Source organism: Gadus morhua, chromosome 11 (genome assembly GCF_902167405.1).
Source record: "Gadus morhua chromosome 11, gadMor3.0, whole genome shotgun sequence".
Taxonomy (NCBI): domain Eukaryota; kingdom Metazoa; phylum Chordata; class Actinopteri; order Gadiformes; family Gadidae; genus Gadus; species Gadus morhua.
Genome location: NC_044058.1, coordinates 9137075 through 9151320, shown reverse-complemented (window position 1 = coordinate 9151320; position 14246 = coordinate 9137075). Strand labels below are relative to the sequence as shown.

The 14246-nt window shown below is 41.5% G+C and overlaps 2 protein-coding genes across 2 annotated transcripts in view; one reads left to right on the top strand and one right to left on the bottom strand.

Annotated features, from left to right (window-relative positions):
• The first annotated feature begins 1105 nt into the window (after positions 1–1105).
• ccne2 (cyclin E2) lies at positions 1106–7856 on the top strand. Its single transcript, XM_030370899.1, has 12 exons — positions 1106–1164; positions 2127–2165; positions 2287–2368; positions 2501–2557; positions 3118–3263; positions 3500–3635; positions 4081–4227; positions 4676–4771; positions 4888–5022; positions 5626–5737; positions 6043–6200; positions 6374–7856. The coding sequence occupies exons 2-12, from the start codon at positions 2152–2154 to the stop codon at positions 6482–6484; spliced, it is 1194 nt and encodes a 397-aa protein (XP_030226759.1). The 5' UTR covers positions 1106–1164; positions 2127–2151; the 3' UTR covers positions 6485–7856.
• A 2555-nt stretch (positions 7857–10411) lies between these two features.
• The window catches only part of si:dkey-22o22.2 (neural-cadherin), a 114585-nt gene continuing 110750 nt past the window's right edge, over positions 10412–14246 (bottom strand). Inside the window, exons 33-34 of the mRNA XM_030371237.1 lie at positions 13879–14036; positions 10412–13444 (exon numbers count right to left, since the gene is read on the bottom strand). Of these exons, the coding sequence (XP_030227097.1) occupies positions 12755–13444; positions 13879–14036 (848 nt within the window). The 3' untranslated portion in view covers positions 10412–12754. The remainder of the gene's footprint in view (positions 13445–13878; positions 14037–14246) is intronic.

Sequence of the window (14246 nt, the reverse complement as noted above, 5' to 3'; positions counted from 1 at the left end):
TCACAAATCCCCTAAAACACGTTTCACCTGAAGTAAACCGGTCAAAAAAATCCAAACCACTTCTACCAGCTCATACATTGGTTTACTCACTTCACTGCGATGCAAGCTACACCGTTGGAGGCCAAGTTTTCCGGATTGATCAAAAGGACAGAATGAGCAAAACGTGCAACGGGTCCTTTTTGAGGAGGGTTTGGTAGCGAATTTATATTTTATGTAATTTTTAATAAAATGTATTATTTTATAGGCATATTTATTATGAGTCTTCTCAAAAGTGCCTCATTGTAGGCATACAATACAATAAAGCTTATTCAACATTTTATGAAAATATAATATAAATCATTAGAATCATTCTTTCAATTGTATATTAGTGATATCCTGCATACTACTGCAAGTTAGTTTAAAACTTTTATTATTATTGCTGACCGGTCTGTCTGGAGGAACTTGTTTTGCCAGTTTACTAAGATTACATATATGGTTAACGTATTTTTCGTGACCACTGCCAACCCGGAGGTGTTAGTTTGATTATTTAAAACGGATGGAGAAAATAGGGAACCAGATATAAAGACTTGCATTGAACCATTATGGTGCTCCTTTTATTTGACAGCTGCTCCACGTGTTCGGTTTGTTTATGTTTTGTGTGGAGCACGTTGTCCCCCAGGTTTCCTTTTCATTGGCTAAAGAAATTCGAAACTCCTCCCACAGGCGGTGCTGCAGAAAATGACATTCTACGTTTCATCAAAAAACAAGTAAATTAGCGAGATAAGGTTATTATTTCAATTAAATTCTCGGGACGCGTTGTTCCTGGAAGTCTTCGGAGCCTTTTAAATTTAACCGGAAAGCAGGGAAATAGCATTTCGCCCCCTAAACTCGTTCTGATATATGCTCAACACTCAAAATACTATGTAGAAACGCACAATGTCCACTTCATCCGTGCACAACTAACGCTCTAAATCATATTGGCAAAGATTGAATTGGGTGTACATTAACAAGGAAGGTTTCAATCGTTATATAGCTTGCATTTAGCGTTCGCGGAATATGAATTTGAACATTTTAGCGCGTTTAAATCAACCGGGAACACACATGCGCACTCGCGGGGCGCAGCGACGATATAAGGATTGGCGCCGGCGCGCCAGCTGATCTATTCATTCATTCTTCGCTCCTGAGGTAAGACGCCTCGACTGAAACTCGATTTTATGCTCTAAAATGCCTTTTTCAGAAAACAACTATGGATTCATTACATATGGATTAAACACCGTGTCGATCTATCCAATCAAACGAAACCTGTGGATTTAATGACAAGAATCCAAATACTACCGTTCACAATAACTTACTTCCAGCTGTTATCACTTCATCGGATGTTTTATTTTGTGGATTGGTCAGACGATATACTGGTTAAGTTGGGTTTCAGCAGTGGTTTGTGTGCATGCAGGCTTTGAGTATTTTTTTGGAATGGGTTTTGTTCAAACGTAGCCTAGTTTGCTATGTTAGCTGCCCCCAGCTCATAACTAGGGTTGGAGGCTAAGCTAGCTTTCTTTATGTACTCTTGGTAGTAGTAAGCCAAAGTGTCTCAAACGTATCACTGTTCAAAAGATATTTTATGGGACCTGCAGGCTATTTGCATTGTGATCTATATTGTGTTATTTCCAGTATGGATCACTTAGATAGACATAGGTGAGCTGAGCGCAGGCAAGAAGAACAAGGCAGGGCTGAAATCCTCCCGCTTTGCTCGCGAATTGGCGCGTGTTTAAGTTTCGAAAACCTAAAGTAGTTTTAATATGAACATATTTACCAACTTAAGTCATTGCTGAGTTGGTAAGATCTTCATCTGTTATAATATCTAATAGAAAGGGCGATCAATTTAGAACAATTGCTCGTATTTTTAGGCGCAAAATGGGAAACAACTACCAACCCCCATCTTGTCTGGCGACCACTAGTTGGTCAAAGTATTAAGTACCCTACTTAGTTTAGATCTTACATGCAAAATAAGGATTTACTGCTGGATTATTACAGGCAATCTTAGCCTATTAACCTATCGTAATCTAAATCTGTCTCCTAAAATTGTATACATTGAGGCTGTTTTTTCTAGCAATAGCTTTTCTAAATTGTCCTCTCCCTCCTCTTTTCAGTGGACCAACAACTACAACAATCACAATGTCTAGACGCAGGTACAGTACCTTTTGATTTTGTTAATGCCATTCTTATAACCATATTACATATATACAACCACGGAATAATATAGCTTTATATCTACTTATTTGATAATAATTGTTATTTGTTTCACTGTAGTGGTCGCCTCACATTGCAAGCCAGGGACGAAAACGCACAGGAGCAGAGCACCGCGGTTACATTAAGGAAAAGGAAATCTGAGGTTTGTACCATCGGGATATTTACATTTCCACATTTAACGTGGCATTGCGTTTCATTAATTTCCTGGGCAACAGGAGTCGTTTATGCACTTAATTCAAGTTGGCTCATTGGCTATGTTTATCTCCCTCTCTAGCCTTCAAACAAGAAGAAGCTTCAACCTGCTGCTAAGAAACAAAGTTATGAAATACAGGTTGGTGTCATCCTTTCTTTCCTCTATACTAGCGTCGTTATCGTCATTTTTAGGCTAGACGAGCTATTGTAATGTGTGCAGAGAATGTGATAAGTAGTAGTTGGGTGTGTGCTTTTGTTCAGTTATCATCTGTTTCACGGCGCGCGCGCTTGACCCAGCCCCGCGGTATGGTGGCTCTCGGCTAATGGCTTCATCTGTGTGCAGTGCACGCTTAACTTATTCTAGTAGTTTGAGAGTTGACGTTTGATAAATCGATATGGTCAACTATTGTGATGTGTGACATGTACGTAAATGTAAACGTATGCTAGCACAGTCAAGTTTACGGCCTAGGTTGCTATATTATGCGTAGCTGGGTTTGTGTATGCTACATTGTGTGCATTTCAAAGCTAGCTTTATTTGTTTGTACATTTTGAATATGGCGAATATTTGGTTATTTTTATTTTTTAGTACTAATGTAAAGTCAATGTTATGCACGTGTAATTCCTAGAATGAAAACTTTGTTTTGCAGTTTGTTATGTAGCCCATGTATTAAGAGTTCTTTTTTAATTTACATTTTCAAGAATTGTTGGTCGGAAGAGGGCAGCAGTCCCTGCATCCTCATCGAGACGCCACACAAGGAGATGGAGGAACCGGCCGACCGGTCGGCTTTCAAACAGTACCGCTTCCAGAACCTTTTCATCAACCCTTCGCCTATACCCTGTCTGAGGTGGGTGTTTTGTATTAGTGACTGCGGGACATTGTATACAGCAATGTGTTTCAATGTAATTCTTACAGTGGTAAACATCTTTTTATCCATATCCTAACCCTTGGTGGTGTTTTTAAACTGCTTCTGACATTAAGCGGTGATTATAACTTGCAAAAAATCATACAGTATACTAAGAAACTGGCACGCTGTGGAACAAATTGAATACAAATGTATAATGGATATATAACTCTTTTCAGTTGGGCCAGCTCGGACGACGTGTGGATCAAGATGCTCAACAAAGAGCTGAAGTATGTCCACGACAAGAGCTACCTCGAGCAGCACCCCAAGATGCAGCCAAAGATGAGGGCCATTTTGCTAGACTGGCTATTTGAGGTGGGTGGCTGACTTCTGCACAGAAACAGAATAAAACTAAACTATGGATGGTAGAAAGAGCAAGTCAGGTTACTGCCTGGTTTTAAATTAAGGTTGTATGATGGACATGACAACATTTGGAAATGTCTAGCCTGGGAATGTTTACTTTTTTACTTTGGGACGTTTTACATTAATTTATAGTATCATTTAGGTTTTTATGTCTATTATGATCGATTGGTTGCAGATTTTTCAAATGATGGTTAGGCAGGTATAGTGGTTTGAATTCTGTGTTTATTCATACACACTAAAATTTCCAGGCTTATATCTTCATGCTTACATTTGTTTTTGTAGCATACAAATGTAAAACCCTGAAAAAGGTTTTCAGGGTTTGTCAAAATGGTGTGAATGGTTACAAAATGGCTGATGCTGCTCTTTTAGCTGATTTATATGTTTTTTGTTTGCGTAGGTCAGCGAGGTGTACTGTCTACACCGGCAGACGGCCTACTTGGCCCAGGACTTCTTTGACCGCTTCATGCTCACACAAGCCGACGTCAACAAGGAGTACCTTCAGCTAATAGGCATCACTGCACTCTTCATCGCCTCCAAGATTGAGGTAATTCACGGTTCTTTAGCACAGCACAATTACGGTATAAACGTTTTTTAACAAACACATTGTACCTATTGTTGCACGTTTCAATATTGTTGAATGGGAAAGGATATCTAATGGCAAGAAGGAACTCAAAATAGGGAACCAAAAGCAAATTGTTTCACTTTGAGAATGGTTTCAGAACAAACATTATAAAATCCCCCTTTTATATGACCTGTTTTTAATTTTTACTTTTTGCCACGATAACTTATTTCCATTAATAAGTGTGCTTTAACTAGCCAGTTAAATGGGTAAATCACATATAGCGCCACCTTTATGCATATAATAACGTGTCTCCAGCAGATGGTCTTGATTGACCAAATTCTATCCAGCACATCCTCCCTTCTTAAAGACGAATGATAATATTATATTAGTCTATTACGGTAATATATATCTTACTATTTTCCTCTTGCAGGAGATCTACCCTCCCAAGGTGCATGAGTTTGCCTACGTAACGGACGGAGCTTGTGACATGTGGGACATTCAGCGAACGGAGCTCATCGTACTAAAGGTAGGGGACACATGTATTGTTGTATGTATTTTGTGTTACATGTAGTATGAACTCATATTTTAGATGCATTAGCACCCACTTCGACCTCTCATTCTGAAAGTTCTTCTCCTCTGCAGGCGTTGGACTGGAAGCTGTGTCCAGAGACGCCCATCACCTGGCTGAAGCTCTACTCCCAGGTGGAGGCCCAGAAGAGCGATGAGAACTTCCTTGTGCCCCAGTTCTCTCAGGACACCTACATACAGATGACACAGGTAATGGCCACGCACTGACAAGATGGCTGAACGGTTCTCTAATGTGTGAAATCAAGAGATGGTTTGCGTTTATTATCGCAGACTATTATTATCGCAGCCACAATAAATTGGTTCTGTGCCTGCATTTCTCATGAACTGGAATATTAGCTAGACCAGTCAGTATCTATAAAGCAACTGATTTCTGTTGTTTCATTTGATCTCTCATATATAATAACTGAATTATGCCCATGTTGTCTGAAAGACTGCCCAAAACCTTTGATGACACAGATTATATTGCATGAATATGCACTCCCCTGTGGCTAGGGTCGGCTGCAATTCTTAAAATTTTTAACCAATGCAACCGAACCAACAACGTATCTCTAACCAAAACGTATCCAACTTGCTAATTTATAGCCACACTTATTATAACCTTAATTTATAATTTATAACTCTGCGTCCAGATCTGGAAAATTGTTAACCATACTTGTGGCACGATATATAGACAGGACAAATGGTGACTTTTCTCTGTAAATAAAACATACTTTGAATAAACTGAATAGATATAGCATCTTAATGTGTTCTTGTAGCTGTGCTGATCTGAACCTAGTCTTTTGTCTTGTGCAGCTGTTGGACCTGTGCCTCATGGACATCAGCTCTCTGGACTTCTCCTACAGTATCCTGGCAGCTGCTGCCTTCTACCACTTCTCCGACTTCAGTGTGGTCCACAAAGTATCAGGTAATGGTTTATCTCACTTGGGTTTATTCATACCGTTGGTCTGGTGTGACCAGAAGAGTTTTTATTTTTTCTGTCAACCATTCCATTTCAAATAGACTGCAACCCATTTTATTGTAGTTCTAAGTGTTGTAATTGAACAGTTTATTAATGCTTTATCTGATGGCTATATCTATTTGATTCATGCCGTCTTCATAAAATGTCGTTTTAAATGATCGACTGTAAATGATCAAGAGCTGTTTGTACAGTTGGAAGACTTTAAACCATTACGCAGATTCGTTTAACATAAACCCATCCGGTCCCTGCAGGTCTGTCATGGGACAACGTACGCCCGTGTGTGAGCTGGATGCGTCCCTTCATGGACACGCTGCGAGAGCTGCCAAAAGCCGAACTCAAAACCTTTACCAAAGTCAAGTCCGACGACCGGCACAACATCCAGACTCACGTCGATTACCTCGATCTCCTGGTAAGACCTCCGCTAAAACGCTTTCAATTTGTAACCACTCCCGTATGCAGGTCCAAAGGTGGCCAACCGTTTTAATTGGACAATTTAGAATCGTCAGAATGCATTTTGTTGTGGAAAGGGTGTGACTGTTACATGTGCTTGGTATGTCTGACCATGATCATCTCTTCTTGCAGAAAGACGCCCAGGAGAGACAGATCGACACCACAGACTGCCACCAGTCGCCCGTCTCGATAGATCTCCTCTTGACCCCACCCAGCAGCACAGAGAAACCAACCAATCCCTGAATTCGTTATACAGTACGACTAGAGGCTAGATTGCACGATTCAATTAAGGGAGACAGCCCCTTCTCTCATTCGCATTAAGGGCATTTAGCAGATGCTAAATTCTCACAAAGACCAAAAGGATAAATTCTTGCATATGAGCTGTGTAATGTGTGGGTAATACATTTATACCTGCCTTCTAAATTCACTATTTTTTCACTTCTTTATATGATTATACTTCAGATGGGCCTATGGATAAACCATATTTGACCCTTTGACCGACAGTTATTATTGTTAATTTGCCTGCCTCATGGCAGCTGAGCCGATTATTATCCACAAACTGCAAGCGCGGAAAGCGGCCAAGGACAAATACTTATTGCCCCGCTTTGAATGGCATGAAAGAAAACAACTGTATTGCCACTGGAGCCCATTAGTGTGAATGGAGAAGGTTACTGCTCAAATCCTTTTCAGTGCCAATGCGGCAGGCCATGGTGTCAGTTCAGTTCAGACATTTTCAGTTTGAAAGTTTGAAATTGAAGTGGTTCTTTCACCGCTGCACAGTTCAAGGACTCAACCGGTGCCGTTTTGCTTTGGTGAAATGAGTTTGTTGAGGACTTGATGGTTTGAACTAAATGATTCAGAGACTACTCTGAAATGAAAAGCTAAATCCTAGAATGCCTGGGCTTTCAAATGGCTTGTCACCAAATGCAGTTAATGTTATTTAGTGATTACTGCTGCTGACCTGAAGCGAGGGTGAGGTTTAACTTATTTTGGGACAGAAATAACTTTCTAGAATAGGTGTGTTGTGAGTCTTACCTGCTCATCCAAATACAAAAGTTTGGTGCTGAGAATTTCATTTTTAATGTTGCAACGTGGGTTGCATTCCTGTGAAACTTGACCTGCATAGCCTTACAACAGTGCAGAATATTCTGTTTTGTCTAGGGTTTGTATTCATTCTTGTATTTATTTTTATAAGCCTTTGTATTGTACAATGTCATGTTCATATGTAAAGAGAAATAATACGGCAACAAATGAATTAATTGTTGTTTCTTTCCTAATCATTGCCAAAGGCAAACACTATTTATGATTCCCTTGTAGTTGGCGCCACATGATGTGTGTGAAGATCAGACATACGTTTGAATAGTTTAGGTGTTAAAATGTCCGCCTTGGAGATCCAGTTCAAGGTGCCTTAAACATGCTGAATCCCACTTGGTTGAAGCTCGGCCAGCTGGCCAGACCCCCCTTGACTGGAGTCTGCAAACCCTGTATGGACTGCAGTGAACAAAGAACAATGTCAACTGTATGTAGATTACAAATTGTGTATTTGTAAATACAGTAATTATTTTTTGCTCAACATTTGTCATATTTTAATGAAATAAAATATAAATTGAACAAACTATCTGGCTCAAAGACAGGTTTTTTAAGGTTCGGTTTGCACAAAGGAAAGTGGCTCGCATAATTTAAAAGGATGAGTTTCAGTGTGTTCCTGTGCTGCTTAAACCTACTGCCCACAGAATCAGGTTTCGGCCTTTAGATGGTGTTAAAGAGGGTATTCCTTTGTCATGCAGTGTATGCCAGTCATGGGGTTGAAGGGGGGGTGGGGGTCTTCAATTTTAATGAAGCCCACAGGTGTGGTCCTACTCGTGTTTGTATGCAGATCCCTTTTAATACTTTATTCACGCCTGTATGCTAAGAGATACGGAACATTTGAGGACCCAAAAGGAAAGAAAGGGGTCCCCTCTCCCACGGGGCTGCGGATATACATGAGCTCTATAGATCTGTCTAACCGCTCTCCATGTTAACTGAACGTACCACAATGGGATATGTGTTAACTTCAATATCTCCAGCCCTGTCATGCTGCTGTCTACCACAGGGCCTCCAGGAAGTCAGTAGGTGAAGGCCAGAAGTTGGCCCAAAAAATGATGTGCTGTTGATACCAGATAAAGTCTTAAATTGTTAAAATGCCTTCAAAGATACACATGGATTGAAAGATACACAATACCCCAAAAATACATTTAACGTCAACAATTACAACTTGATTCTTATATAAAGGTCTATCTGTTCTTCCCTGTGTCCTATTAGTTTAACACTTTGAGAGCCTTAACAGTGTAATTCAGCAAACTGAAATCCCAAGGCCTCATACCACAGACAACATATGAAAAGTGGGTTTCTGCAACATCCATCAGGTTTTAATGCTGAATAAAAAGCATTGGAGAAAAGCACCAGTAGTATAGAGTTGTACTGCAGCACAACCGGGCATTAGGTCGACTCTCATTGCTACTGTTAGCTTCAAGACAAGTCGGGGAGATTTGGCTCTCCTATGGACAGAGCTCAGAGAAACATCTTTATCACTCCTGCGTGACAAACCTTCCACCACCTCAGTTTGTTTGATCATTTCCCTTTATTACTGGCGGGAAAGCAGTAGGTTAGAAGGTGCCCAAACACACACACAGACACACACACACACACACACACGCACGCACGCACGCACGCACGCACGCACGCACACACACACACACACACACACACACACACACACACACACACACACGTGCATACACACAAACACAAACAAAGGTGAAATAGTGTCAGATGCATGTGGTTGTTTTATAGTGTGTGTGTGTCCTCGCCTATGGGCTTGTGTATTTGCAAGTGATAGAAGGACTGTGAGGGTGTGTGTTTATTTGTGTATCTTTGTATAAAGTGTGTGTGTGGGTGTGCTTCTTTTTCTTGTTTACAGTAACTGCATGTGTTTATTTGGTGTGTGTGCATATGTGTGTTTGTGTGTGTATAGAGGGCGGTTGGAGACAGAAGCGGTGGCAGTGAGTGTGTGTGTGTGTGTGTGTGTTGGGGGGGGGAGTATAGCCAGACCCTTCCTCATCCTGAGACCCCCTGAGACCACCCCCAAACCCCCACGTTCCCCCCTTCCTACAGACACAAGTTATTGTGTTGCTCTCTGAGAGAGCGTTGCCCCCTCCCTGAAATGCCCGCGTTTTTTAAACACAAATGCACACATACCACACACACGCACACACACACACACACACACACACACACACACACACACACACACACACACACACACACACACACACACAGACAGACAGACACACACACACACACACACACACACACACACACACACACACACACACACACACACACACACACACACACACACACACACACACACACACAGACACGCACACACGCTCACACACACTCACGCTCACTCTCTCTTGTTCTCTTTCTCCTCTCTCTGACCCCTATACACTAATCCACCCCCAGCTCTAAACCACCAGCATAAACTTGTTGCGTAATGACCCGATATGTTTCCTCTGTTTTACTTTTACCCTTACATATTTATGGAACATATTCAGTACATAATTCAAATAAAATATATAAGCTAAATAAGGTAAACAAATGCCTTTCAGGGAAAACACACATACAATTGTATTTATTTATAAAAAAAATATTTGATCATATTTAGTTTATAGGTTGGGAACGGTTGACCTATGGTCTAGAAGATACTGATCTACAATACCTTCTTATGAATAATAAAGGTTTATTCTATATTATTTTGGTCGTAGAATGAAAACACTGTTTTCCTCAATAGCCTTTATTAAGACACTGGTTTGGTTGAACTTCCTTGCATTGTGCAGACCCCTCATTTCACAAAGAGAAAATATAGGTCAAAGACAAAGCAATGTGGTGTATGTATAGATGCAGCAAGCTTGGGGTAACATGCACACACTTACGCAAACAGACATGCAGGAACCACACACACATCCGGGGGCGCGCGCAAACACACACACACACACACACACACACACACACACACACACACACACACACACACACACACACACACACACACACACACACACACACACACACACACACACACACAAACACACTTGTAGCCCCAATAACTTACACTCACTCAATGTATTAAATTGGGGAACATTATTTTATTAAAATTCATATAGAAAAGGAATATTCCATGTTAGGTAGCTATAAAAGGTACATATATACATAATATCATACATAACCACATCGCGACTATTCAGTCCATTTTAACACTGGCTTGCTGGGGTGCAAAAAAGAGTTTTTTATTTTTTATTTATATTGTGTATATGTGTGTGTGAGAGATTTCTACACACATCAACACAAACACAGCTTCACATCTTAATAAAACAATGACATTACCGTTAAGCAACATCAGCAGCTACCAAGAGCCATCAGAGCTTTAAAACACAAACATTTCTTGAAGTTGAAAAGAGGTTTATAAAACACCCGTGTAGGTTAATTTGGATGCATAGCTTTCTGCACAAGTCCTTTTAAGGGACGCTCTAAGATTTAAGGTTCAGGGGTAAACATATGATCTTTAGATGTCTATGAAGCACTTACTGTCTAAATATTAAAAGTTATTTTTGTAAAATAGCCTTCAAACAATAAACTGCCATTAAATGACGGTTCAAAGAGTTGTTCTGGGGTACCAGTGCTTGTTATGATATAAATCCATGAACTATATTTTGGAATGATTACCTTCATTTGAACATGATTATTTTTTTCATTAACATTGTTCTTTTCGCCATTAAACTCTTTAAACACTTTTTGTGAATAACTCTTTCCCCCATCGACTTATAAACAATACATTCATTAAACGTTGTCATGACAACACAAAGGGGACATCGAACACAGAGAGCAATTATATAAGTTGGGTTTCTTTTTATCACATCATCAGATGAAAAGCTGGTTAATAATGTTTTGGTAATGGACTTTGCGCTCTAGCACTGAATTTGGCATGTGCTATCCGGTAGTAAACTCTGGTTTGGCTGGTACATTTTGTTGAAACTGGTTGGTCAGAAATGAAATATATTAGCCGCTGCTAAAATGAAACCTTTTTGATGGAGGGGTTCTTTTTTGTGAGTGCGGGTACAGTTGACTGGTCCAACTCACTCAGCAAAATAAATGCAATCTCAGCTGGTCTATTATTCATCACTGCTCATAATCAGAGGGCGATGATGACATTCCACACACTGTTCCACCAGTGGTGGTCGTGTCAATCAATTCGCTTGGATCTGCTATCGGGATAACAGAGGACACGATGTATTGACTAACAATCTACATCCTGTGAATCATAGCTGTTTGCATGACTTAGTAATACATACAATATATCAATTACACCTTGAAATGATCCATCAACTGCAACTTCCCACTGCAATCGGACAATCAACAGAATATGCATCAAATGTGCATAATGGACCGCGGTCAGAGCCTTTACAGAATAGTACCAGTGGAGGGGATATGAACAGCAGGTGAGTGTTTGTGGCTGTGCAGAGGACACAGAACTTGTCAGGGGTGAATTTGCAAAAAATATATAACAATAGGACTTTGAAGCTTGTCAATAGAGAATCTAAAGTTATGATCGTTCTGCATTATACCATAAACACACACATAAACATAATTCTTCTAACCTTAATCTCATAATACAAAACGGCACAAAGCATCTGTACCTTGTATGATGTGTCATTGTGGAGAGGCAGTGTGTGTGATGTGCATGTTTGAACCACCTGACAACAAAAATATAAATATGGTACATGGTACATCTCTTTAAAGATAACAATGAACCCCAATAAATAACTGTTTCATTTTCATATATTGGTTACCCCTCCAACAATGTAAAGCTGGTACATGATCTCACGCAGACTTGAAGCCAGTCTCAGTGTGCTTCCTGCAAACAGATCTCAATTAAAGGGCCTCATAACACCAAGCATTGAATCTCCTCGCTATACGTCAGAGTTTCCTGTATTGTCAGTTATCCTCGTCATAGAAAACAAGTCGAAACCTTTATGCAAATAAACAGGTGTCCAGTGCATGTCCAGACAGGAATATAGTGCCCCAATCAACAGGAAACTACATTTAAACGGTTGGCTAGCCTTCACACCTGCTGTAATCATTTTCCTGTACCCGGTTGATTCCTTCCTTGGAGGGCACCAGTTAAAGAGATAGAACAGAACGACTTGTCATAGCAAAGTAGTGTAATTGTGCTACATAGGATCTCCACAGGGTCACTGATGTGCTAATGAGTGATGGCAGTCAAGGGCCAGAGTTGTGTATAGGCTGTGTGCGCGCGTGTGTGTGTGTGTGTGTGTGTGTGTGTGTGTGTGTGTGTGTGTGTGTGTGTGTGTGTGTGTGTGTGTGTGTGTGTGTGTGTGTGTGTGTGTGTGTGTATGTTTTTGTGAGTCTGTGTGGGTCTTTTTTTGAGTGTGGCGCTATGTTCCGGCAATCCTAACGTGGATGAGGAAGGAGGTCCTGGCTGTGGCTTCGGTGCATGTAGCTCACTGCGTCTCTGTACGAGAGCTCTAGCTGGGGACGGTCGTACATGGTGCTCAGAGCCTGGAACTTGGGGCCCCAGCGAGAAAGCCTGTCGTGCCCGAACCCAGCCTCGTCCCCTTGGTCTCCTGGGCGATTTACAGAGGCGGCTGACCCCAGTGAGCTCAGGCTTCCGACCGATGAGCCTGCGCCTTCCACACACCACACGTGGTATGCGTCCAGCGGGCAAGCTTCCCCGTCATTGTCTGCCTCCCAGATGATGCGGGCTACGTAGTTCTTGAAGTCCACCTGGGAGTGCGACTTAGCCAGGAGGGCGTCTGTGAATCCCACGGCGTTGCGCGTCTCGCCGTCCACATTAATTGGAGTACCAGGGTTAGCACATTGTTGACCGTTTGCGTAGCTAGCATCATTAGCCTCTGCGGCATAGTTAGCGTTGCCAGAGTGGTGGTGATGATGGTGCTGGTGGTGGTGATGATGATTGGGAATGCTAAGGTAAGGGGCCCCGGAGCTGCATGAGGAGCCAGAGGGGTGCACCTCCTCTTGGGAGCCATGGTAGGACTTGATGAGGGGGGCTGTGGTGCATGAGGAGGATTGCGACAGACTGGAACATAGCGGACGCTTCAGCTCTGTGATGTCGTATGCATTCTGAAAGGAACAGACAGGGATGAGGGAACCAATAAATCATTTGTATTTAGTTTGTTACAAAATTTTTAAGCAGTTGTAAGTTTAAGACAAGTAAGAAGTAAGAATTGGGAGTAAGAATTTGTTTTTGTTTTTAAGCCAGATAGCATTAAGCTGCTACTCAATTGGGTCCCATACTTATTTTCAGAGGCCTGGAACCTTGAACTCTATTTCTCAGTATCAGCAATCTTATGGATACTTGGCACTGTCCTCTTATAGGGAAATACCTTTTCATTACATTTAAAAACAGCACCCTCCAGTGGTATAAAATTCAAAGACAATGTATTGCACTGTGTGATTGTGTGCTTGTGCGTGTGCCTGTGTGTGTGTGCCCATGTGTGTGTGAGCATGTGTGTGTGTGTGTGTGTGTGTGTGTGAGCATGTGTGCCTGTGTGTACCTGGTCCTGCTCGCCTCCTCCCTCCTCGTTGTAGTTGAGGATGTTCTCTCTGATGTCCTCCCAGCTGGCGTGCTCGGCGGGGATGTGGTAGACTCCTCTCTTCCGGAACTTACTGCGGCTCCCCTTCTGGTTCCACACCGTCACTGCCACCAGCACGGCTGCAGACACACACACACACACGCACAAACACACAAACATTCAAATACACGTTGAAATACGGACAAGAGACATTTACATTTGAATAAACAAGAATATGAAAGTGACTATAAATGTATGATTTTTAGATGGGGATCTAGGCTGTAAATATGCAGTATATAATGGCGCATTTCCACCGGAGGGTGCGGTTCGGCTCGGTTCGCCTCAGTCCG